Here is a 25,450-nt window from a genome sequence, read left to right on the forward strand (position 1 = left end):
TTTAGGAGAGGTAGCCTGCTTAGCTAATTTACTTGAGTTCTTTGAGGAAGCTACTGCTAAAATACAATGATGACCTTTGAGCAAAAATGTCACCCAGGCGGACACTCGAACTCGGGTCCCAGAGGTGTGAGGCAACAGTGCTAACCACTGCACCACCATGCCACCCATCTTCACAAACATCTTAGTTTTTTAACTAAAAAAAAAAAAAAAACTTTGTTTCTTTTTTGATCTCGAGATGGCGTTACATAAGCTGTCATTAATAACCATCCTGATGGTATTATGTAACATTTTGGCAACTGCGGAATTCATGGAAAACCCAGAGGATCTGCCTGAGGTAAGTGATCCTTACATTACATTATTCTCTGTTTCAGAATCAGTTCCATAGGATTATACAGTTGTGTATAACTTATATACTCCTTTATTGTTCCCTCTAAACATTATTAAAATGATAATTGAGTAAAAACTTATTTTAAATATGAAGTAAGAAGTAAGTAAATGTGTTGCACTGCCACAGTGAGGCAGAGAACAGTCACTGCCCTGCAGTGCTATTTGAAAACTGACTCTGCCAACTGGAACTGAGGGCTGCGGCAAACTGTGAGCTGTGTTCTGATTCAGCCACAAGCATTTAGATAAAAAAATATATTTTTTTTGTTAGCCAAGCTCTAATTCTTATTATCTTAATATTAAAATAATGTCAACCATTTTTGCTTCTTTTGTATTTCTTCATACATATATACACACACATATATATGTGTGTGTGTGTGTGTGTGTGTGTGTGTGTGTGTGTGTGTGTGTGTGTGTGTGAGTGGTGCCAAAAAATTTTTTTCAGAACAATAGGTATTATTCAGTCAAGTAGTTTAGTAGTTTCAGCTAAATCTACTATTCAATAAATCATCTCAGCTCTTCAGAAGTAGTACCAAGAGATGCAAATGTCCCATTTAAGTTCAATGGCATTAAGATCTGCAGACTATGCAGGTCAGGTCATTGGTTTAAGGTAGAGGATTACAGTACCAAATAAGAAGGTGATTCTTCATTAATCCTTATGGCGAAGTTCCCTTTTCGCCTACCCCATCCTGCTCTCCATGAGATATAGATGACAGCAAGCTTGGGCATCACAGCAAAGGGCCCATGACACCCATGGAGCTGGGGGTTAAGGGCCCTGCTCAAGGGCCCACAGACATATGATTGTTCTGCTCAGGCCGGGCTGGAACCGGCGACCTTTCCATCACAGGCACAGAGGCTTAGCTCACAGAATCGCATGATTTAAAATATATTTTTTCAAATTTAGGTAAGAGACATGGATACCAACTCTCCAAGCGTAGAAATCAGACAAAAAAGACAAGGTAAGGAAACACATTCAGACTGAAAATCCTGGATGGTGTCCAGTGATGACATCATTAATGACACGTGGACTCCATATTGCCTGGTGGTATTTCTGCAATCCGATGCAAAGTGAATATGCAGAGAGCTTTCAGATGGTGCTGTTTTTACATGAATAAATATTTGTTGATTTACTGATATTAGTGATGGATGAATGAAGCATCTGACCTTTTCCATATGTTTCAAAATAGCAAATGCTGTTTGCATTTGAATAGTGCTGATAACTAAACAAAGCGGTATAGGGCCTCTATGTTCCCTGGGCGGGACACCAGCCCAAAGCCTCCAATGACAATGAATTTTCTTTGTCATTGTTCTGCTCTTAACCCTGTGGTCCTTTTTGCTGTATCGTTTGGTCCAAGTTTCCTTCTTAGCACCAGAAGAACCAGTTTGGAAATGAACAGTCATACAAAACCATTTGTGAACTAATTTTAAGTAATACACTAATAATATGTAATACATTAATATTACTTTGAAACAGCCTTCTTAAGCATCACTGGCAAAATATAATAAATTGGATTGTGTGTATCAAACAATTAACATTCTCTTTTTTGAGGTTTCCACTTCCTAATTATACAACGTGCAGTGTTATGTATTAGCTGTTGATTGTAAACATGGTTGAATTTCTCGCCGTTTTCACCTCTCTGATTGATTCTAAATACTCCAGCTGTTGATACTAAATCTGAGTATATTACAGCCATGGAGGTGACAGTGTCAGATATCCCAGTGGTAAATGATCTGACGTACCTTCTCACACCTGCAACTTCCCCGTTGAGACTGGAACCAGCCACTGTAATATCTAATGCAAACTTAACAACAGGTAATAACAATTTCACTGAGACTGTTGCTGCACCATTAGGTTCAAATTATTGTCAGAAAATTGCGAGATGTATAGCGAACTGTTTAATTGTTTATAACCATATACTTTGCTGGAATTGATTAGTACCCAAAAAATTAGCTCCAAAGAGATGTATTTTATTGGTTATTACTGTATATTTAGCTTGATAGCAACATTTGCATGATTTTAATAATTATTGTCATGATAAATCAATAATTTTAGCGAATTTTCCTTCCCGATTTGCATTAAATTGCACACCTAATTACACTGAACAAAAATATAAACGCAACACTTTTGTTTTTGCTCCCATTTTTCATGAGATGGACTTAAAGATCTACAATTCATTCCAGATACACAATATTACCATTTCTCTCAAACATTTCTCACAAATCAGTCTAAATGTGTGATAGTGAGCACTTCTGCTTTGCTGAGATAATCCATCCCACCTCACAGGTGTGCCACATCAAGATGCTGATCTGACATCATGGGTAGTGCACAGGTGTACCTTATACTGCCCACAATAAAAGGCCACCCTGGAATGTGCAGTTTTGTCTCACAGCAAAATGCCACAGATGCTACAAGCATTGAGGGAGCGTGCAATTGGCATGCTGACAGCAGGAATGTCAACCAGATCTGTTGCTCGTGCATTGAATGTTCATTTCTCAACCATAAGCCGTCTCCAAAGGCGTTTCAGAGAATATGGCAGTACATCCAACCGGCCTCACAACCGCAGACCACGTGTAACCACACCAGCCCAGGACCTCCACATCCAGCAGGTTCACCTCCAAGATCGTCTGAGACCAGCCACTCAGACAGATAATGCACGGCCCCATGTTGCAAGGATCTGTACACAGTTCTTGGAAGCTGAAAATGTCCCAGTTCTTGCATGGCCAGCATACTCACCGGACATGTCACCCGTTGAGCATGTTTGGGATGTGCTTGACCGGCGTATACGACAGCGTGTACCAGTTCCCACTAATATCCAACAACTTCGCACAGCCATTGAAGAGGAGTGGACCAACATTCCACAGGCCACAATTGACAATCTGATAAACTCTATGCGAAGAAGATGTGTTGCATTGCATGAGGCAAATGGTGGTCACACCAGATACTGACCGGTTCTGAGTCCCCAGACCCCAAATAAAGCAAAAAACTGCACATTCCAGGGTGGCCTTTTATTGTGGGCAGTATAAGGTACACCTGTGCACTACCCATGATGTCAGATCAGCATCTTGATGTGGCACACCTGTGAGGTGGGATGGATTATCTCAGCAAAGCAGAAGTGCTCACTATCACACATTTAGACTGATTTGTGAGAAATGTTTGAGAGAAATGGTAATATTGTGTATCTGGAATGAATTGTAGGTCTTTAAGTCCATCTCATGAAAAATGGGAGCAGAAACAAGAGTGTTGCGTTTATATTTTTGTTCAGTATATATTACATGTAATCTAAACTTACATACACACACTTAAACTTACATACACAACAGTTATATACAGTATGGAGGACTGTTGTGTTACAAAGTTATAACTGTTAGTAAGAAGGGTTCGCACAGATAGGAGGGGTCCCTTCTCAACACACCCTGCACAGCGACCCATAGTGCTCCTAGCAGCCAGCACCATTGTATTGACAGCTGTGCTGGTGCTGCTCTAGGGCTGTACGAGCTAGGGGGGGTGGGGGATATGTACCCCCCACTAATCCATTTGGATTCATTCATCCCCACCCAATAAATAGATCCATATATTTAAATTATTAACTTGTGTCCCCCAAATATAAAAATCTCCCCCATGCTGTTGGCTGCATATGAGCCTTGTGACAGTAGCATTCAGGATACATGTAGATGCATGAGTGCTCTGCCATCTAATGGACAGTCCTGCCACTGTCAGCCAACTAATATGCAACTCTCACGAGGTCGTCTTTGATGGTTAATGAACCAAAGCTTCTAATGCATCCATCCTTCTTCCAAACGCTTTCTCTGGTAAAGGTGACTGCAGGGCTTTCAGTCTATTTCATGGGGTCTAACCCTGACTGGGTACCAGTTGAAAGATCCGATTGACAAACTTTCATTTTCACTTTCACTTTCAATATCATATGCAGAAATATTGTTCCCCGTACCCACAATGAAACCCCATTTTTGGACTCCCGCCTCCCTGGTCTGCTTCCCCGCTTCCTGCTCATGCACCTGGACGTCACAACTGTGATCAATTGTACAATTTAGCAAATCATTTCTGTTCTGACTTAAGAAACTAACTGTTGGTATTAAAACTGATTATCACCATGGAAATTTTTCCTATTGCTTCTCTTACAGGTCTGAATATTAAATCATACTATATGATTGACATTGATGTGACAGTCTCAGATATCGCGATGATTGATTATTTGAGGAAATTTCTCAAAGAAGAAAAATTCCCAATTGTTCTCAATAATGACACTGAACTAATTAAGGTGAACTTAACAACAGGTAAGAATGAGTTCATGCAAACCGCCCATTCACCTACTAATCATGATATTTTCTGGATTCCTTTTCTTCCAGAATTACAATGTCCTGGAGATATTTAAAAAATATATTACATAATAAATTTCAATAAAAATTATTTTAAAGAAATTTTAAATACATCTTTATTACATAGACAGAAAAATATCTTTGCTAATGAGCAAGAAATTTAAGAAATTGATAGTAACATACATTCTTATTCATGCCTCCTCAGTGTGTTCCCCGAATGGAACTGAATTCCAGTGCAAATGTGAAGAGCAGTTTGCCTGGCCGTACAACAGCTGCATTGCATACACTCCTTGTGATGACATCATTGATGACATATGCGGATGCATCAGTGCTGTACCGTCTGATGGACAGTTCTGCAAATTTAAACCAAGTAATTTGTTTTTTTCAGTACTTTTAAGGCTTTTATGATTAGGCAACTGAAGCTTCTAACCCAGGGTTTAGTGACCTTTATGACCTTCATGAAATTTTCTTATTGATGAGTATGTCATATCAGCCTAAAAGTCTGACGTGAGTTTATGGGAAGACATCATTATAAATAGTTCTGATAGATCAGGATTTTCATTCCATTCATACAGGCTGCATGCATATTTACAGCGTCTCTCAGTCATTTTATTAAAGAAACATGTACTTTTTTAGGTCAGGACACATTATCAGTTTATGACTGAATCCCCTAAACTCTCGCTTACAGCATTAAATATTATTTTGAGTTACAAATGACACAAAGCCCTGTGGCAAAACATGTAATTTTAGTAACTTCAGAGTTGAATATTCAATAACTTTGTTCAATGGCAGTGAGGGGCCGGACATGTCCTTGATATTTTACAAATTCTGCTCTCATATGTATGATGACAGTTACCAAAGCAAAGGCAGTGTTCCTGTGACACCAGGACTGTCCAGTACTGACACACTTCATAATTCAGTGAGCAATGCAATAGCTTGTTTCAGTAGCATGACTTTTAGCACTGGCACTGGGAAAGTCTTCGTGGTTGTAGGCTTGCTTGTCACACCTGGATAAGGCACATTTGATGGATTCTGCCTTGTTAGCCTTGACTTTTCGTGTTTTTTCTCAAAATGCCGCTTAACGCTTGACATTCCATGGGCAACATTGGCAGGAATGCCTGAACATTTAATTTTGATCTTGAAACTACTGGAGTTGAACAAGTAAACAAACCGAGGTTGCACTTTGGGTGACCTCTTTTTTTACTTCATCGATTCCTCTATTGTGGTTCAGGGCGCTGTGATGATTATACTGTAGAACTAGGAGTGAAGCCCGTTCTTCTGTGCCAGATTGAAACTAATGGAGATGCCATTGATATGCTGCTCTGTAGTAGGAATTGAATTTGAACAACAGAAGTGCCAAGATTGTCATATGCAATATACGCAATGAGCCAATCAAACTGAAGACAGGTTGCACATCGGCCAATGACTGTGAAAGAGGAGACTTACCCTGGACTTAGATGTTTTCCTTTTTTAAAAAAAAAGGAAAAAAAAGAAATTCTTATTTATGTACTTATTTGAGTGACAGTATTTCTTAAATTCTTCCTGCATTCATTTTTCATGTTGCTTCTCTCTCAGGTCTTGATACTATATCACACTACATCGGTGACATTGATGTGACAGTGTCAGACCCTGCAATGATCGATCATCTCAGGAACTTTCTCAAAGAAATGCAGTATCCATACAATATCACTACAGACACTGAACTAATTACTGTGAACCTAACAACAGGTAAGAATCTCAGACAGATTGCTCATCCGCCTATTAATAAAGACATTGTCTCGATTTATTTTTTCAGGATTACAGTATTGTGCAGATGTTGTATTCTTTTTTTAAAATATATAATCAGTTTAAATACAAATTATCAATCCATCCATTTTTCATTTATTAATTGTTTCAAAGAAATTATAAATGCAGTTCCATGGTAACATACATTCTTATTCTTGCCTCCTCAGTTTGTTACCCGAATGGTACTGAATTCCAGTGCAGGTGTGAAGACCAGTTTGCCTGGTCGTACAACAGCTGTGTTACATACACTCCATGTGATGACATCATTCATGACACATGTGAATGTATCAATGCCATGCCATCTGATGGACAATCCTGCCACATTCAACCCCGTAAGTATGCTCAGTGATTACACCTCATTTTATTTATTGTTCATTTTCCCCCCAGTGGTGTTTAATGTTATTCTACGTTTGTCTTCTATAGTGCATGTTTTATTCCACACAATCCACATCCATTATCTCCCATCCTACTTGGGGGTGGCATAGGTTGCGATGGTAACATTTTTTGATGGTGGCGACAGGAAACCCTGAGACTTCACACCTATGGTGTCATGCCCGGCTCGTCCGCTCCCCGTGTGTGCCACGCCCCCTGCTTACCCACGTGTTCTTTCCCTGATCGTACCCAGCTGTGTCCGTTTACTTTCAATCAGTCCTGTCTATTTGAGTCCTTGTCTTATCAGAGTTCGATGTCTGTCATTGATGTTAGTCGATGTTCGTGCTTCTTCTCCAAATAAACCCCTCGTTTGCCCTGATTTCGGCTTGTCTGCCTGTTCCTGCCTGCCGACCAGCACGATCACCACTCTGTTCAGCAGTGATCGTGACATATGGTTACTGCATGTGCAATTTAAAAAAAAAAGCAGTCTGACAGTAAGACAGGCATTAAGATAGCAACACAAAACCCAGACAGATCCTTCAGCTAAATCAAAGTGACACATCCAGGAATAAAATTAATTGATCAGCAATTTACATTTACTTGTTTTAATTTGTTTTAAGAATATAAGAAATTTATAAACGAGAGGAGGCCATTCGGCCCATCAAGCTCGTTTGGGGAGAACTTAACTAATAGCTAAGAGTTGTTAAAATCTTATCTAGCTCTGATTCTCATTCTCGAAGTCATTCTCATGATGGTGGGTAAATCTGGGATGGCTCTGCTGATCCTCATGACTTCTGGTGCACATATTAATATGTGGAGGTGGAGACTCATTGCCTTAACACTCTAGGTTGTAAATTGAACACTATAAGAGTTAATAAGTATTAAAACTGAAAAAACAACATTCACTGCACACTGTAAAGTGTTAAAGTTAACACTGAATGGTGTGGACCCATGTAAACACCATGCAGTGTTAATTTAACACTGGCACATTTGCTGTGTGTTTACATTTGTGCCACTCCAAGCTTCTCGTACAGAAACGTCAAGCCAATTGACTACAAAGTCAATTTCATATGACCCCCAAAGTATGTTGGATGCATTCCCTCATTCTGACTCATTTTATTTCAGAAGTCTGTAGGATTGTATATGCAGAATTTGAGTGCGTTCTCACCTAAGCAGATGTTTAATTTTGCTTGTAAGCATTTCTACATACTGCTTGAAATGTCCCCGTTTTTTTCTGTTCTCTTTGTATGCATGAAAACTGCCTAGAATTTTGTCGTAACTAATCATCAATTTGTCGTTTGCCTTTAGCTTCTCCCACTAAAGGACCCACTCCTGCTCCAGTCCCAACACCCAGTATGTACCATCCTCTCTCATGGATCCCCTAATAAGTCTGAGTCATCATGTACAATCTTTTTAAATTTTCAACCCTTAGTCATTGAACTTAAATGGCTGAAACAATGGGTATGCATCATTTTAGCGTCATTTTAGAAATTTTCACGCAAACAGTTTCAAACAATTTTGTTTGTGAGTAAACAGTCAATTTCGCCTGTGAGTAATTGTATTGTGTGAAACATTGACGTGTCACTTTCAGAAAGCCTCAGTATCAGTGTAATTTTCCTGTCTTCCTCATGTTATCCCCCAAAGTTCTCCTAAATATAACAAATTTTTACAGCAGGAGATGTCTGAGAATGTTCTTAGCTAATCAGACTTTTTCTATTTCCTCCACAACCATTGAACTACCTAGAATTTCCTCTTAGCTAATCATCCAGTTGTCCTTTCTGTCTCCTGTAGAACATGTAATGAACAGCACCACTCCAACAGTGTATACAACAACAGGTATGTACCATTCTTCATCAGATCCTATCATTAGTTTCCAGTTCTGAATCATTACATTTAAGAAATATGAAAACTGAGACATTTTCTTAGCCACTTTGACATTTAATTTTTCTTGCAAAAATTAGCTGGGCCTGAAATATCCTAGTGGATTTATATCACTTTGAAGCTGCCTTGATATCAGCTTCTTATTCTGTAAGTTCTACAACACAACCACCCAATAAAGGAAATAGTTTGTTCTGTTATTTTAATACATTAATGTAAAATATTCAGCAGTCAATGTATGAAGTTGTTTGCTGAGCTGACTTTGTCTGTTCCCTCAGTAACTGTTTAAATTTCCTACAGTTGCTTCTTAGCTAATGATCCATTTGTCTTTTGTCTTTTGTAGTTTCACTCACAAATGTACACATTTCACCTCCTGACACAACACCTGTTATTTACCATTATTCATGATTTCCTCTCATTGATTACCTAAGTCTGATTCATTTTGCTTCAGAAGCCTGTAGGATTGTATATGAGGAATTTCAGATCATTCTCTCCTAAGCTGTTTAATTTTGTTTGTAAGCATTTCTACATACTTCCTGAAATGTTTCTGATTTTTTTCTGTTCTCTGTGTATGTGTGTTAGCTGCCTATAATTTTGTCGTAGCTAATCATCCATTTGTCAATCGCCTTTAGCTTCTCCCACTAAAGGACCCACTCCTGCTCCCCTCAAACCAAGCAGTATGTATCATACTCTCTCATGGATTCTCCAATATGTCTGAGTCTTTATATTTCCTCCATTTATAATCCTCCATTTTTCATTCGCCTTTAGCTTCTCCCACTAAAGGACCCACTCCTGCTCCCCTCAAACCAAGCAGTACGTATCATACTCTCTCATGGATTCTCCAATATGTCTGAGTCTTTATATTTTGGAAATCTATATGATTATGCATGTCGAATTTGGGAACATTCCCACCTGTATATATGAAGCTTATGAAGCTCAACGGCAAAACTGGAAATTAAATGCTTAAAATCATACTTTCATTGTCAGTAGTCTTCTTAGTTTTAATCAAGAAGAACAGTTATTTAAACTGATTTATTGGTATATAATGGTGAAATGTAATTATTTAGTTAGAGGTCATAATTATGGAAGAACACCAGAATTAGCACATTCCTACATCCCATTGTTTTTATAGTTTATTTCTTAATTTTACATATGATTTATTGATTCTTTTCATCCAAATGATTTTTCATTCCATTTTTATTTCTTTCATCATTTATTCTAAAGATTTTACGTTGAAGATGTCATTTAAAATTCTACAAGACTTTGACAAAAAATTAACGGATCAGTCAAGTTCAATCTTCAGATCATTTAAAGAGGCCATTGAACCAGTCGTAAGTGTCCATTCTCCAACAAAATAAATCCAAATAATTCTAAACTATTTCTATTCAATGACCCATAATTTCAAGTAATACATTTTTAGTTTATTTCTTTATTGGCCTAAATCAAAAGTGTAAGTCTCTATATGTATTACTCTTCTTTGCTGTACTTCTAGAACAATATTTGTTACATATTACTGTTGGATAGTTTGGAATTTAGACACATTAAGTGTATTTGTGTATGTATTTGGATTAACATGAACATTAATGTTTTATACCCAGCTTATCTCAAATTACCAACACATAAATGGATTTGTTCAAGTTGAAGTCCTTCAATTCAGGTACATTTTCTCTTTTAAACAAAGTAGTGTAGTAGTAGTGGTGTAGTAGTAATAGTGTAGTAGTAGTTGGATGTAGTAGTGGTAGTGGTGTAGTAGTAATAGTGTAGTAGTAGTAGTAGTAATAGTAGTAGTGGTGGTGCAGTAATGAAAATATTGTAGTAGCAATTTATTTTTTTCTGCACTTTTGCATACACGTATTTCCTTTTAAATCCCAGAACACATTACTCATTATTTCTGTAATTAAGATTATGCTTCTGTGTTGTGGTTGTCAGGAGTGGCAGTGTGATTACAGACTTTGTAATGGCGACAAACAGTGTGAATTCCACTGAGATTGCGACACTGGGCAGTAACATTGCAGCTGATCTTCGGGCCCAGGGTTACAATACTGATCCACATTCTTTCAGTGGAGTTATTTATGGTAAGATAAAAATCACAGGTGCTAAATGGTTTCTCCCTGCAAAATGATATACAGGATTTATCTGATGTGCACTTGAAGAAATCACAGCCATGAGGACTAAGGTGAAGAATTATCTGCAAGCTTTAGTCATTCTTTTTCCATAGCTATTGGTGGTGATCTGGGCCAGTGCTGCCCAGTCTTGCTCGTGGAGATCTACCACCCTGCAGAGTTTAGTCACAGCGCTAATTTAACACCTGATACAGATTATCAGGTCCTTCAGTAGAACCTCAGTATTGGAGCCATCGTAGCTTCAACATAGCTGATTTTAATACTGAGATACTACTGAAAGCCCCGATTATCTGTGTCAGCTGTGTGTTATTAGCACTGCGCCTAAGTTCTGCACGGTGGAAGATCTCCAGGAGCAGGAATTAGCAGCCTGGATCTATAGTAGGTATTAGTTATACTTTAATGTCCATCCATCCATCCATTTTCCAAACCGCTTATCCTACTGGGTTGCGGGGGCTCCAGAGCAACGGGCCCAACACAGGGAACAACCCATCGCAGGGCACACTCACACACCAGTCACTCACACACCAGTCACTCACATACGCATTCCTACGGGCAATTTAGCAAGTCCAATTATCCTCAGCATGTTTTTGGACTGTGGGGGGAAACCGGAGTACCCGGAGGAAACCCCACAACGACATGGGGAGAACATGCAAACTCCACACCCATGTGACCCAGGCGGAGACTTGAACCTGGGTCCCAGAGGTGTGAGGCAACAGTGCTAAACACTGCACCAGCATGCCGCCCCTACCTTAATGTCAAAAACTGGAAATGATTATAACTATACAATGTGCAAAATAACAATATTTAATCAATAACACTGATGCAACAAAACAATATCATTTTGATGATATATTTCCAACAATGTATCATGAATCTGATTCGTAATCTGGGATGATGTGCTTTATTCCTTCACTGAAGTTACAATTACTTTATATATTCAACTATAGGAATAATGTACTTTTACTATGTGCAAGATCAGTAGTCTCCTCTGCCTTCCTTTGTATGAATTGTCTAAGATAATCCAGTATTATTTTAATAGTACATATTGTTTTGCTGTTTATTGTGAAGTTGTGCTGTACAAGAGGAGGTCTCGATTGTCATTTTATGTTATGATGATATGATGCTTTATTACAGAAGTCCTGAACCGCTTCCCTAGTACTTAATTCAAGACTAAATGAATTTGTTCTTGTGATGGTATGTTAAATGTATGTATTTGTGTGTTTTTTCATCTTACTCCTTTAAGCAAATCTGCCTTTTATAAAGAACATTGAAATGATATATCCTGGTTATACCATTGAGTTGATGTGTGAGGTTCCAAAATCACTACAAACAGAAAATGGGTTGTGGTTTGTGAATGGTGTTCCTGTTTCAAATAATACAAAATACACAATCACCAATTCACCTCCCACACTAACTGTTAAGGACATGAGTATTGCTGACAATGGTAAGTAGAATATTCTTCTATTTATTTTCCCACTGCTTGTCCTGGTCAGGGCACCATGAATATGCTGATTCAAAAATGGTGCGATGGTAATTATTGACTTTCTGACAGGAGGATGCAGTTATAACTGCAGCCTCTGAGTTAGTTTCCCAGAGTAGGTCTTCAATCTGTTGTAAACAGCAATGTTACACTTTGCTTTTTATATAATCGCTATTATATTTGGTAATTATGTTTGCTGTTTGTAAGGAAAGGTGTGTCTGTAAAAAGAATACTTTCATGCTAAATAATTATTGCTATACAGCAGTAAAAACAGAACAATATAATTTGTTATTATTATATAATATGACTGGGTATACTTTTTCCTGTCTGTCAACCTTTTTAATAGGGAGAAAAAAATGTCAATATATTTTTAAAATTAATGAATGCTAATATCTTTCTTCCTAAAACCTAGGGTTGTACAACTTTACCTTGACAAATTATTTCTTGAATTTCACCCATGAGGAAACGATTTCATTGACTGGGCTCATTCCTGCCGTAATCCAGCTGAATCGGTCATCCATTAATGTCCAATGTGGCAAGACAGACTTACTGGTGTGCTGCGTTACGCACCACAACATCAGTGCCATTATAACAGAATGGGTGGACACATCTAAAAATACAACTCTAAATAGTTCCAATGGTAATTTTTATTAATTCATATTTAATTGTTTATTGTTGTGTCAAGTTTCACTGCTCTGGTGTACTTTGTAAACATTGAATTCACATATGTTTCAATATACCATTTAATTAACTGTTAAATTAATGTGAAACTGAAATGAAGATTTCCTTTGACAGTAATGTAAGTGAAATAAAGACAACGTGACAAATATTTATATTGTCTTGAATATTACAGCTGTCTATAATTTGTATTTGCAGTTGTTCATTTGTGATATTTTGTATTTTTCAGAACCAAATTGGACAGTGAATGAGAAATGCACCAGTGCTCCTGTTGCTGAGCAATGTGGAGTAACAGTAACAAAAACATTCACATGCCGAGCAAAACTTGGGGGCACGAAACTTGTAGCTGAACAGAAAGCAAAAGTGACATTTTTCAGTGGAGGTGTGACGGTCTTATGTATTACAAGACAACCAGCCCTATTCAGAATTACAATTCCTTCCTTTTTCCGTTCATTAAAAACCAGCAAAGGAATATACTTTGTCACACATTATCTAATTTCAGTGGAAGCATGTGTTTGCTCTTCATAGCAGCTTAAAGCATTAATCCAACTTCACTTTTATTTATTCCAGCTCCTGATTGTAATGACACAACATATGGTGTCGGTACAAATGGAAGTGAGTCTATTCTTGGCTGTGCAGCTAATTTTATGGGCAACATGACTGCGGTTTGTGTAAAGCCAAATTGGACATTTCCGGAGGACAACTGTGTCTTCAGCCCAATAGTGACACTATTGCTGTTTTCTCAGGTATCACCTTTTGAATACTAACCATCCATCCACCCAGCTGTTATCACACTGCTTACCCAGTATAAGGTGATACAGTACATTAATCATATATACATTGTGTCATTCTGAAGAATTACAATATGTTTCCACACATCATGCATGATTATACAGTGATAAAGAGAACATACAGACTCCACACACACACGCACACACACACACACACACACACACACACACACACACACACATACACACAGGGTGTCGGTGTAATTTGATTTCCCAGCCCTGTAGATGTGAAGTAGCAGTACAGTACTATCCACTCAGCCACTGTGTCATTTCATATAGGTTAAGCTTACATTATGTATTGCATTTCAAGGAAACTATTTATAGGCAAAGAAATTGAAGTATTGTCTAAAATTCAGTTTAAAGCAATTATTTATTATATTGTTGGATAAATTGGTTACATCTGTCACTGAAAGTATGATTTTAATTTACATCACTTAAACTGTCATGGTTATTTACAATACAATGCCAAATGTAAATTCTAGAAAATTCCAATGTGCATTCAGTCAGTGTTGATTTCTACAAAGCATACTGTTTGTACATTGAAAATGACTATTTCAAAACATTGGTATCTGGTATGATGATTTGTTCTAAAAATGTTGTCTGTAAAAATTCTCATTTATTCTCTTATTAATTCCTTGTCCGCAGAAATTAGTTGGCCTGGATTCAGCTACCATATCATTGTTTGTGGCAAACCTTACAACAACCACTACTCGTTTTAAAACAGACATACAACGCTCACCGGCTACAATTTCCACCATTGTGACAATACTCTACAACGTAGCAAATGTTTCAGGAAATATAAGCATAAGTATGATGACAGTATGTTGAAATTTCTACATTTCTGACAAACGGAGTTGGACTGGTCTGGTTTGCATTGACTTAGAAGTAATTCAGGACAATTATCACTTCAATAAGACATTACTTAAAAATTGGTACAGTATACAATTGTATACTGTATACATTTTTAATGAAGTTGTATTTCAAATTATATTTCTATTGATTAAATATATGGTTTATATTTCAGACAAACAAAAAAGACTTTTCAGGAAAACAGCAGTTCAATGTCCTAAATGCTAAGAGCACAATATTAATATACAATAAAAATTAGATTTAAAACAGTGCCTAGTTATAGATTTGTTTTTTAGATTTTAGAATCATAAATTTTGATTTCATATGATGTAACAATGTTTACATTTCTCTTTACTCTTTGCAGGATATTTTGGAAACAGTATCGGTTTTAGTGTCAAATGACACGAGGAACTCATGGACTCAATTGAACGGCAATAACACAGATACAAGCTCTCTTCTCCTGGAGTCAGTAGAAGACTTTACAAGGAGCCTTTCAAGTGATTCTGTTAATATAACTAAACCAAACATTCAATTAAACAAAACAACATTAACATTCCCTTTCAAGGAAAGCTTGAACTTGTCTCAGATATTAATCCCAAGTCAAGGTCTTCCCAGCAACACGAGTATCACAACCATCGTCTTTACGACACTTGATTTTGTCTTACCTCCAAGGACCATTAAAAACGATATGAACAACTCCATCAATGGAATTGTCATGTTGGTTTATGTAAATCAAACCATTAATAACGTTTCAATGACGTTTGATAAAACAAACAAAACAAAGGGAAGCAACCAGTGTGTGTTTTGGAACTTCAAAGTCTTTAATGGCTCCGGAGGATGGGACTCAACTGGATGTCAACTGGATTCTGAAACTAATGACAGCGTCACCTGTTTCTGTAACCACCTGACTTCCTTTTCGATATTAATGTCACCTTTCGTACCTGAATCCATTGAGGTTGCTCTGAATTACATCACTTACATTGGAGTCAGCATATCAATGGGATGTCTGGTCTTATGCCTTATAATTGAAGCATTTGTGTGGAGAGTCGTCACTAAGAACAGCACGTCACACATGCGTCATGTTGCTATAGTGAACATTGCTCTGTCTCTGCTGATTGCTGACATATGGTTCATCATTGGAGCGGCTGTGTCAAATGTAGGCCAGAGCACACCGAAGAATGCATGCAGTGCTGCAACCTTCTTCATTCACCTCTTTTATCTTGCCTTGTTCTTCTGGATGCTGATCTCGGCTCTCTTCCTCTTCTACCGTACCATGATGGTTTTCTCCCACATGTCAAAGCGCACTATGATGGCCATTTCCTTCACAGTGGGCTACGGGGCACCACTCATCATTGCCATAATCACCATTGCAGTCACTGCCCCCAAAGATGGCTACTTCAGGCAAGGTTACGTATGTTGGTTGAACTGGTACCAGACTAAAGCTCTCCTGGCATTTGTGATTCCGGCCTTGATCATTGTAGTTGTGAACCTGCTCATTCTAATCGTGATTCTGGTTAAATTACTGATGAGGGGAGTTGGTGAGAACCGTCAGTCTGAGGAGAAGAATGCTCTGCTGGTCATCGCAAGGTGTGTCGCTGTTTTGACTCCCATCTTTGGCATCACCTGGGGATTTGGCATAGGGACCATGGTGGAACCTACAAATCTTGGAATCCAGATTGTATTTACACTCTTCAATGCCTTTCAGGTATGTAGAAATATTAATTAATACCTGCTATTATTGTTTTCTGACTTTAAATTTGAATTTAAATGGTGTGAACTTGCCAAAAATCTGCAAAAACGAACCAGAGTTAATGTGATATTATTAATGTGATATTATTATCAGAATATTAGAACATACTTTTTAAATATATTCTTACTTAAAAGTATAGCGCTCATTCACTGAAATCTTCATACAAATCCATTTTTCTTTCATATACATCTTGTGAATACTAATAATTATTTTTTTAAATTATTTTAAGGGCTTCTTCATTTTAGTGTTTGGGACACTTATAGACAGCAGAGTAAGTGCTTTTATTTCTGTACCTGTAATACTATTGGAAATTTTTATTTTATTATACATTGGCATGTATGACACACACGTGACAGAGCCCTTTTCTTTATGGACAGATTCGATCAGCAATCGCTGGACGATTTTCATTTTTGTCTTTGCTGTCAACCCGAACAAAGGTAATGGCATCATTGCATTTCGAGTGTAATGGTCACTTTAGACACGGAAAACCACTTACAACATGACATTTTTTATTAATACTCTACTCACTTCATATAGCTGCAGCAGATATACTCAGAACAAAACCAAGTGCAATTTTATATGTCACTTTGAAACTGGATTACTGTAAGTTAAAAATTGTGACAAAAGTGACAAAATTTCAAGTATCAGAGATAAGATAAATGATGTTTGCTATGTTCTATCTAACAGAGCACAAATGCTGGTCCATCTTCGTCCTCTTTGGCTGGCCGTTTTAGACGAAGGGGAAGGAGTAAGTTAAATTGCTACATTTTAATAATCTATGTAACAATTACTGAGATTAACAAATACTGATTGGGATGCTTTGTGTCTGTATGATAATGATATGGAAGATTTCCCTTCTTATGTCCAGTTTATGTCAGTGTCTAATACTTGTAAAAGAAAGTGTAAAAGAAAATCGCACAGTTTGAGTGGTTTCTAGTGGATGGCATATTCGTTATGTTGGTTGTCATAAGTAAATTTTAATCTGTGTGATTTGCAATGTGGAGTAAAACATCCAATGTTTATTTTTCAGATGTGTACAATGTTTCCAGCGCTACAACAAGTCAGGATTCTTATGAAGCATTCGTAAATACTGATGAACCAACCTATTCTCAAAATTAATAATTAAAAAGTCATTAAAATATAAGGATCTTTTGGATTTGCATCATCTCAATGTACAATTTTAATTCCATGTAGATTCTTGAGATGTTTTTCATATCTGACACCCTCCTATCACTGTATATTGACAGATTTATCACATTATATTAACATTCACATTATGACACAGTATTTAATCACTTTTCCTTCATTTTTGTTTTTCACTAAACTTGAAATAAACATTAGCAACAATATAAACCTGTGAAATGTGAGAAGGTTTATGCAAAGAATACTCACATTAATATATGTTGTATATACAGGGAACAATAGACCTAACAAATAAAAATATTTACCAATCATCTGGAATCCAATTATGTGTATGAATAAGAATAAAGACCTGAAATCTGAAAGTGTTCAGAATCTGATTCATTTCTAAAAATTCACACTTGCTCAATGCTCCAGTTAATTGCTTGAGCTTGGTACTTGGTTGCTATACTGACCGGTTGGTACAGAGTTCTGTCATGAGGCAGAAAGACTCAGAGACATTAGGTGCAGACAAGGGCCCCAGAAAGGGTAAAGTCCATTAGATAAGACGATGGAGCACTGTATCAAAATGTGAGCTTGCGATGAGGTGAAGGACTGTTTGGGCCGGTTATCCTCCTGGGCCCCCAGCAGGTAGGAGGTGGCCTGCAAATGCCCAGGCACACGCATCTGGCTCCGCTCTGTCTCCTCTGTCGGCCTCTTCTCAGCCGAGGACTTAAGCCTGGCCAGGGAGCCTGTCCCCCCCCCCCCCCGATGGTAGTAATAGTCATCTTGGCACTTCTTTAGGCTGGAGGTGAGGAAACCACAGGCACTGCCAGCCTGCATGGTGCTGATTGCTTTGTCCTGGTGCACAGCGGCCTGCCAACAGGGCTCTTTGCAGGGCTTTGCAGTATCCTGGCAGCACCATGAAGCTGACATGCCTGGGTTCAGACACACTGCCAAGGGCAGCTACAACTGGTTCATTAAAAGTCTGTTTCAAAAATTATATAAAAAGTATGAGTGGCAATTCACCTACAACATTAACTTTTCAGCACATGAGCTTATCATTCAGTACATCATTGAGGGATGGTACAGAGGGAGAGGAGCGAAATGTGATTTACTGAACAAAGGACTTATGGGGCACTGTTTGTAAAGGTAGCAAACATTTTTGGACTTGCCACTTTTTCAACATTTAGTGCAATTTTCTGACGTTTAGCTAGAAGTCAATGGTGTTGTGGATCATCAGGTTTTTTTTTTGCTGTGTAGATTATGTTCAAAATTGCTTATCATATGTAAATATAAATGGTATGTCTATATATATATATTAAATGTAATTTTGTTAAATATAAATGTTAAATTTTAAATATAAATATAAATGTTCAATATAAATGTTAAATGTAAATATAAATGTTCAATATAAAACTTAAATGTAAATATAAAACTTAAATGTAAATATAAATATTAAATGTAAATGTTAAATATAAGTGTTAAATGTAAATATAATGTTAAATATAAAACTTAGGGAGACGAAGAGCAGTTTTTTCTTCCATAACAATAGCGCTGTGCTGCTCATATGTTAAATTGCCACCAATGAGGTTCACAAAGCAGAATTGAATGGTCCATCACGTAAGCTACACAGAAGTGCCATGGCTAAGTGCTCATCTATCTGGATCAAAGCACAAAGATCTTCTTTGGCCTCAGAGGCAATTCAGGATTTTGCCGACATGCGGTTCACTGTTCCATCAGTCACAAGATGGAATTCGGAATTCAGGGCAATCACAAAAGTTGTAGGGCTGGGGATATCTGTGATAAGCTTGGTGTTCCAGTGCTTCACCCTCAAGAGTCTGCATTCCTACAAGAATATACTGAGGTTCTGCAGCCTTTAGCTGTTGCCATTGGCATTCTCCAGGGCGAGAACAAATGTTACTTAGGATTTGTCATCCCTACTTTGCTGAACATCAAGACAAAAATTTCTGAAAAGCTGCCTCATCTCATTTATACTGCACACATCACCACAACTGTTTCTGAAGCTACAGAAGACCGGTTTGGATCAGTGTTAGCCAGTCATGAAGCACAGATGGCAATCACAACCCTGCCAAAGTTCCATCTATGTTGGATTAGCCCTGAGAAGAGAGATGACATGAGAAGAAAGCAACAACATCAAATTTATTTTTATATAGCGCATTATCACAACATTACATCGTCTCAAAGCGCTTTACAGCATCCGCACCCAAAGCTCCCAGTGAGTAAGCCAAAGGCGACACTGGCAAGGAAAAACTCCCAAGAAGGAAGAAACCTTGGGAGGGACCAGACTCAAAGGGGGAGTCCATCCTCCGGGGTCCGGCAGGGATAGTCAAATAGGAAAGCTGCTGCAGGAAGCTATTGCTCTGGAACAACAACAGAGTCCAGTCGCAATGAGAGGTCACGACACTGCTAAATCTGATGACTCAGATGAAACCTTTCTTGTCTTTGAAAATAACAAATCTTCATCTGGCAGCCCAACTCACAATGAGGTCAGGAAGTACTTAGAGGATTCAGATAATAGCATGAAATCTCTTCAGGCATTTCCCATTCTTAAGACTTTTGTCAAGTACAACACCACATTGCCCTCCAATGCTCCAGTGGAGCATCTGTTTATCCAAGGAGGCAATCTTTTTACTTCATCTCGAAACAGATTGGCTGATAATCACATGGAAGAGGGTCTTCTGCTCCTTTACAATAGACAGCACTACCGATCTAATCCATAATGACTGATGCATGGTGTTGGACACCTAGTACCTTTATCCATCGCTCGATCGTCCAGTTTGATTTCTGACTGAAATGGAGCACTCTGAACACTTTGATTTAATGGAGCACCATTGATGTAGAGGGGAGAGTAGCAGCACTGCTGATTCCTGCCGTAGTCCACCACCATCTCGTTTGTTTTCCTTATGTTTGGCTGGGGGCTGTGTGGATAGAGATATCTGCAAGGGAACAAGGACATATAGGGAGGCTCTGTGTGTGCCAAAGTTAATCTATTGACGCAGGCTGCGGTGACAGTTGCTAGAGAGATAATATAGGAATGCCACAACAACTAGGGTGAGGGGAAGTAGAGCGTGCAGAACAACGTGTTGCACCAGATAAGCAGAAACTGACAGAGATCGGAAAAGTACGGACAGGGGCGGGGGCTGCTTGTAGAAGGGGTATAAGAAAAACGGTAAACAACAAGGGAGTTGAACTCTCCCTGGTATCCTACCAGGTAGGATAGAAAACCTACTGGACAGTAGCTCTCCAGGACTGGAGTTGGAGACCCCAGTCAAATACACTACAATATATTTACAAAATAGTCTAAATTATTAATGTTGATAATGTTTTGCTCATCGGTGTATCATAACTTAAATCTAATGCCACACTCCAAATTCACAGTGTGAATAAAATTTCTGTTGATGCTGATGTTCTGATTCTTTCATCATTTCTTCATAAATGATAAACCACTGTAGAGGAACTCAGCCACCTGACTACAAACTTCATAATCTACGCAGCATTTAAGGATATGTTGGTTGCAACGACATATGAATGAAAGCCTACTGCTACCTGCTAGGCATGTAATGATGAATCGTGAAATCGATGTAAATGTATGCCGATTTAAACTGGCTGATGTGGAGAATGAATCGCTACTTTAGAAGTAGAATTCAGTGATTAATTGTCATTGTTGACGCACCACAGCACACAGTGCACAACAACGAAATGTGACTCTGCATTTAACCCATATGTGACATAGCAGGGGGCAGCTAATTCAGCACCTGGGGAGCAGTGCTTGGGGGCAGTACCTTGCTCAGGGTACCTCAGTGGTGCCTTGCTGGTCGGGGATTCGAACCTGCAATCTTTCAACTATAAGTGCACGTCCCTGACCATCAAGCCACCACAGCCCGTTTTTTTTTTCTTCACAGTACTTTAACAGAAAAATAATAAACAGTGTAATATTACATTTGATTTCATGACGTCAGTTCGACGTCAGATATCACTGCGTATTCACGTCTACGTCAGATGTCATGTACGAGATGGCGAGCAAATTTTAAATTGAAGACGTACCGCTGGATAGTGGTTCACAACAAGAAGGTTCTGCTTTTGGTCCCGGGTCCTTTCTGTGTGCAGTTCGCACGCTCTCCCCATTTTTGCCGGGGCTCCAGTTTCCTCCCACAGTCCAAAAACGTGCAGGATAGGTTGAGTGGTGAGTCTAAATTGGCCCCAGGGAACAAGACCGACAAACAAAACAGGCACAAGGACAACAACCCAGACAACAACTGACAAACCACAGCAAAAGCAAAAAGACGGCGAAGTCCCAGCCCGCAAAGGCACTGGTGACTGACGAGTCAAAGCGGGGAAACCCGCAGGCGATCGACGAGGTGTCGGAGGCGGGACCGAAGGTGCCCGATGAGCAGGAGCTGGAGGACCCGCAAGCGACCACCAAGCCAGAGCCAGGGGTAATGAAGGCGAGCCAGGGGGCAGGGCTGGGGGGACACGACTCCTGCGCAGATGTTCTCACCCTCTACGGGACACAGAGCGCCGAGGTCCTGGCAGGGATTTGCTACGCTGGGGAGGTGGCTGGGTTGGCCTATCAGGGGGTATACTGGGGAGATCAGGTACATCCCTGAGGGGGTCCCACTCAAGCACCTCCTCCACCTAGGGGAAAGGAGCGGTGGTCTGACAGTCCAGCACCTCCTCGAGGATGGGGACCAGAGCCATGGGAGTCAGGGGCATGGGAGCAGGGCCAGGGACCTCAGAGGGTGGTGCAGCAGGAACCTCAGAGGGCGGCACTGTAGGAACCGTGGAGGGCGGCAGAGCAGGCACAGGATCCTTTGGGGGGGGGGGGGGGGGCAAAGCGGGTACAGAAACCTTGGGCGGAGGAGGAATCGCCGGCATAGGAACCTTGGGCAGAGCAGGAACTGCCGGGTCTGGAACCACGGGGGGGGGGGGGGGGGGGGTGGAGCAGGGACTGCTGGGTCTGCAACCATGGATAGCAGCGGAGCTCCCATTGCTAGCGCAAACACCACAGGGGTTGTGGCTGGGGATTGGAGTGGGTGGTGCCCATTTGGGGATTTTGGGAACCCCAGGGATTGCATCCCTAACAGACTTGGCCGACGCTGGCAGAAAAGTGGTGGGCAAATGCTCCTTGGGTGAAGCGGCAGGCAGCTGCTGTGAAGCGGCAGCAGTGACGTCAGGTGCAAACTCCACCGGGTTGAGGATCAGGAGGCGTTACTCCCGATAAGCAGCAGGGTAGGCAGTGGAGACTGAGACGGCCCCTAGGAAGAGCTCAGGTGCGACTTCCCGTCTGCGGTTTTTCCGTTTGTTTTTCTTCCCTACCGCAGGTCTGGGGCACCTCCAGTAACTCCGACAGCTGACCACACGACCAAACACAGTCCATGGTTACTTGCCTCATGCTGGCCTCTGCCACCCCGCGTCTCAGCCACCGCAGCTATTCACGCACCTCAGGTCGTCCCTTACCTCAGGCTGCTCTAGCCAATACATCACCTCGTCGGTTAGCTTGAGGTATTCTTCCTCCGTTAGACAAGCCGTTTGTTTGGGGAGTCCTGTCATTCTGTCACAAAGTGACCGGGGAAGCAGAAGCTGGGAGACCAGGAAGCGGGGTGTGACAGGTAGACTCACGTAACCTTACTTTTATTTTGATAGCACTGAATGTAGAGACCAAACCAGCACTGTACATGTAATTTATACATTCATGAGTTATTAAACTTTTTGTGCGTCTTCTGCTCGCCTTTGCATGTCATCTGTGGCTTTTGCAAAACTCCCAAAAAATTCCCACCTAATTTCTTATGCCAACCCGACCATGTACTGAAACCACGATGGAGCAAGTCACAGGGCAGAAGGGCCAACTGTATCACATTTATAATTCATCAAACACAGGTTGAGTGCGGAATGCCACAGTACTGACTCAGGAGTTTTGTTTAGTTTTAACACTTGTAAATGGAATGTTGATTATCTGGATATACAACCTACTGATAATACAGTAAACTTTGAAGGTCATAGTATGTAACAGCCAACTAAAAATGTTGTGAAGTTTAACTTGTGATTGGATTGGATTTATTATATATTACTAAGGACTGGACATGATTTATATTTTGTTTAATTTTCCTTAAAACTGCCAATGTTCAAGTAAGAAGAATGAGTACAAAAAAAGATGAAGAAACAGTTTAAAATAGACCAGTTTGGACGGGTTCCTGACATACACTTATTGTGTTTCAGGAAGTGCAGTTTTTTTTTCACGTCATTCACATCTCTCTGTTGCAGTCACAGGTCTCCTTGTTGTGCTCTTCACTGCCTGCAACAGGTGTCATAAGTGAGAAAACTATGTGAAGTACAACACAGAGAACAGTGAAGGTAAGCAAAGCTTCTTAATATTATTAGTCTTCATCAACATACCAGGTCAACTCGTGCCACCAATTTAGTTTCCAGTCAAAAGCTGAAACATTTAGTGCTGCACATGTTCTGGTTTCTGTTACTGATGTGATAAATAAATGAAAGCATTCTGTGTTTCCTCTAAGAATATTTACGTTTTCCTTCAGGTTTTAAGACAGGGAACAGTCTTCTAATTTTGAATTTTTGTTACAATAATCAGTAACATTTTACATTAACCTCACCTTCATAATGCATTCACAGAACATTTTTAAGCACCATGTAAGTATACCTTAACATCCAAACATACTTAACAGCTTAAATGTACAGAATAACAGACAGTATTTGATTATATAATTATGAGGTATGTTATTATCATATGTGACCCTTCATCACGAAATGAGTCTTATGGGTGAAATTTACAAATTTTGTAAACATTTTTTAAAACCGAAATTTTGTAAATTTCACCCATAAGACTCATTTCGTGGTGATGGGTCACATATAATATTTTCAATCAATGTATATCTAAGGTGTTAAGGAATGTTAGAGTTTTAAGGTGAACATACATGCTGCTTATGAATGTTCTATGAATGCATTATAAAGGCATTATGAAGGTGGAGTTAATGTAAAGTGTTACCCAGTAACCTGTTTTTTGCTATTATTTTTCACAATATACTAATAATAAAATAGTTATACCAGTAATAAAATAGTAATAATAATGAAAATATGTTAGAAGGACATGTTCTCCTCCGGGTTTCCCCCCACAGTCCAAAAACATGCTGAGGCTAATTGGAGTTGCTAAATTGCCTGTAGGAGTGCATGTGTGAGTGAATGGTGTGTGAGTGTGCCCTGCGATGGGCTGGCCCCCCATCCTGGGTTGTTCCCTGCCTTGTGCCCATTGCTTCCGGGATAGGCTCCGGACCCCCAGCGACCCAGTAGGATAAGCGGCTTAGAAAATGGATGGATCAATGTAAAAACAGGCAATAAAGCTGTCACAGTTAAAATCTGTCTGAATAATGAAAATGAAAGATCAGAACTGATATTGAGGGAGTTAAGTAATTATACTGTAGATGATGACACTTGTGCCAGTGGTTGATGAGTGCATACTGTTGTAATGAGTAGTAGTGATTTTAGACCATTTCAGCGTTGGGGGGGCAGAATGGGCCAGTTGTTCTGTTAGGGGGGCAGATGCATTTAACGTTAATGTCCTCCAAGAATTACTTACAATAGATTTCTTGTTTAGACTGTCTCGCTTCCACAAGCTTGATTGTTTTTTTTTCTGTTAACTTCACGCGCTTTTCACGAACTGAAGCGACTCGACCACCCCGCGGACGCACATTAAGAGTCCGTTAAGAAAATTGACGTTTGTGTTTCGCCTGTTCCCAGCACATAGAATTTTCGCGCACATATGTAAATGTAAATAATAATAATAATAATAAAATAATAATAATAATACGTTTATTTCAGACCCAAGTAGAATACGTATTTAGGGGAGCCACAGGGCGGGGTGGGGTGG

General features: G+C 39.4%; 3 protein-coding genes across 8 annotated transcripts in view; all 3 read left to right on the plus strand.

Annotated features, from left to right (window-relative positions):
- The window catches only part of LOC125727715 (adhesion G protein-coupled receptor F5-like), a 41,725-nt gene extending 23,814 nt beyond the window's left edge, over positions 1-17,911 (plus strand). The window contains exons 10-14 of the mRNA XM_049004626.1: positions 16,263-16,380; positions 16,655-16,696; positions 16,803-16,862; positions 17,113-17,173; positions 17,456-17,911. Of these exons, the coding sequence (XP_048860583.1) occupies positions 16,263-16,380; positions 16,655-16,696; positions 16,803-16,862; positions 17,113-17,173; positions 17,456-17,544 (370 nt within the window). The 3' untranslated portion in view covers positions 17,545-17,911. The remainder of the gene's footprint in view (positions 1-16,262; positions 16,381-16,654; positions 16,697-16,802; positions 16,863-17,112; positions 17,174-17,455) is intronic.
- LOC125727713 (adhesion G protein-coupled receptor F5-like) overlaps positions 1-25,450 on the plus strand; it is an 81,766-nt gene that overhangs the window by 1,804 nt on the left and 54,512 nt on the right. The window contains exon 2 of the mRNA XM_049004619.1: positions 236-334. Within this exon, the coding sequence (XP_048860576.1) occupies positions 236-334 (99 nt within the window). The remainder of the gene's footprint in view (positions 1-235; positions 335-25,450) is intronic.
- The window catches only part of LOC125727714 (adhesion G protein-coupled receptor F5-like), a 28,035-nt gene continuing 26,158 nt past the window's right edge, over positions 23,574-25,450 (plus strand). For 4 of the 6 annotated variants that reach the window (XM_049004624.1, XM_049004622.1, XM_049004623.1 and 1 more), the window contains exon 1: positions 23,574-23,919. The gene's annotated coding sequence lies outside the window, so the exon portion shown is untranslated. The remainder of the gene's footprint in view (positions 23,920-25,450) is intronic. The other 2 variants (XM_049004620.1, XM_049004621.1) reach the window with 1 other exon arrangement.

Source organism: Brienomyrus brachyistius, unplaced genomic scaffold (assembly GCF_023856365.1).
Source record: "Brienomyrus brachyistius isolate T26 unplaced genomic scaffold, BBRACH_0.4 scaffold113, whole genome shotgun sequence".
NCBI lineage: Eukaryota > Metazoa > Chordata > Actinopteri > Osteoglossiformes > Mormyridae > Brienomyrus > Brienomyrus brachyistius.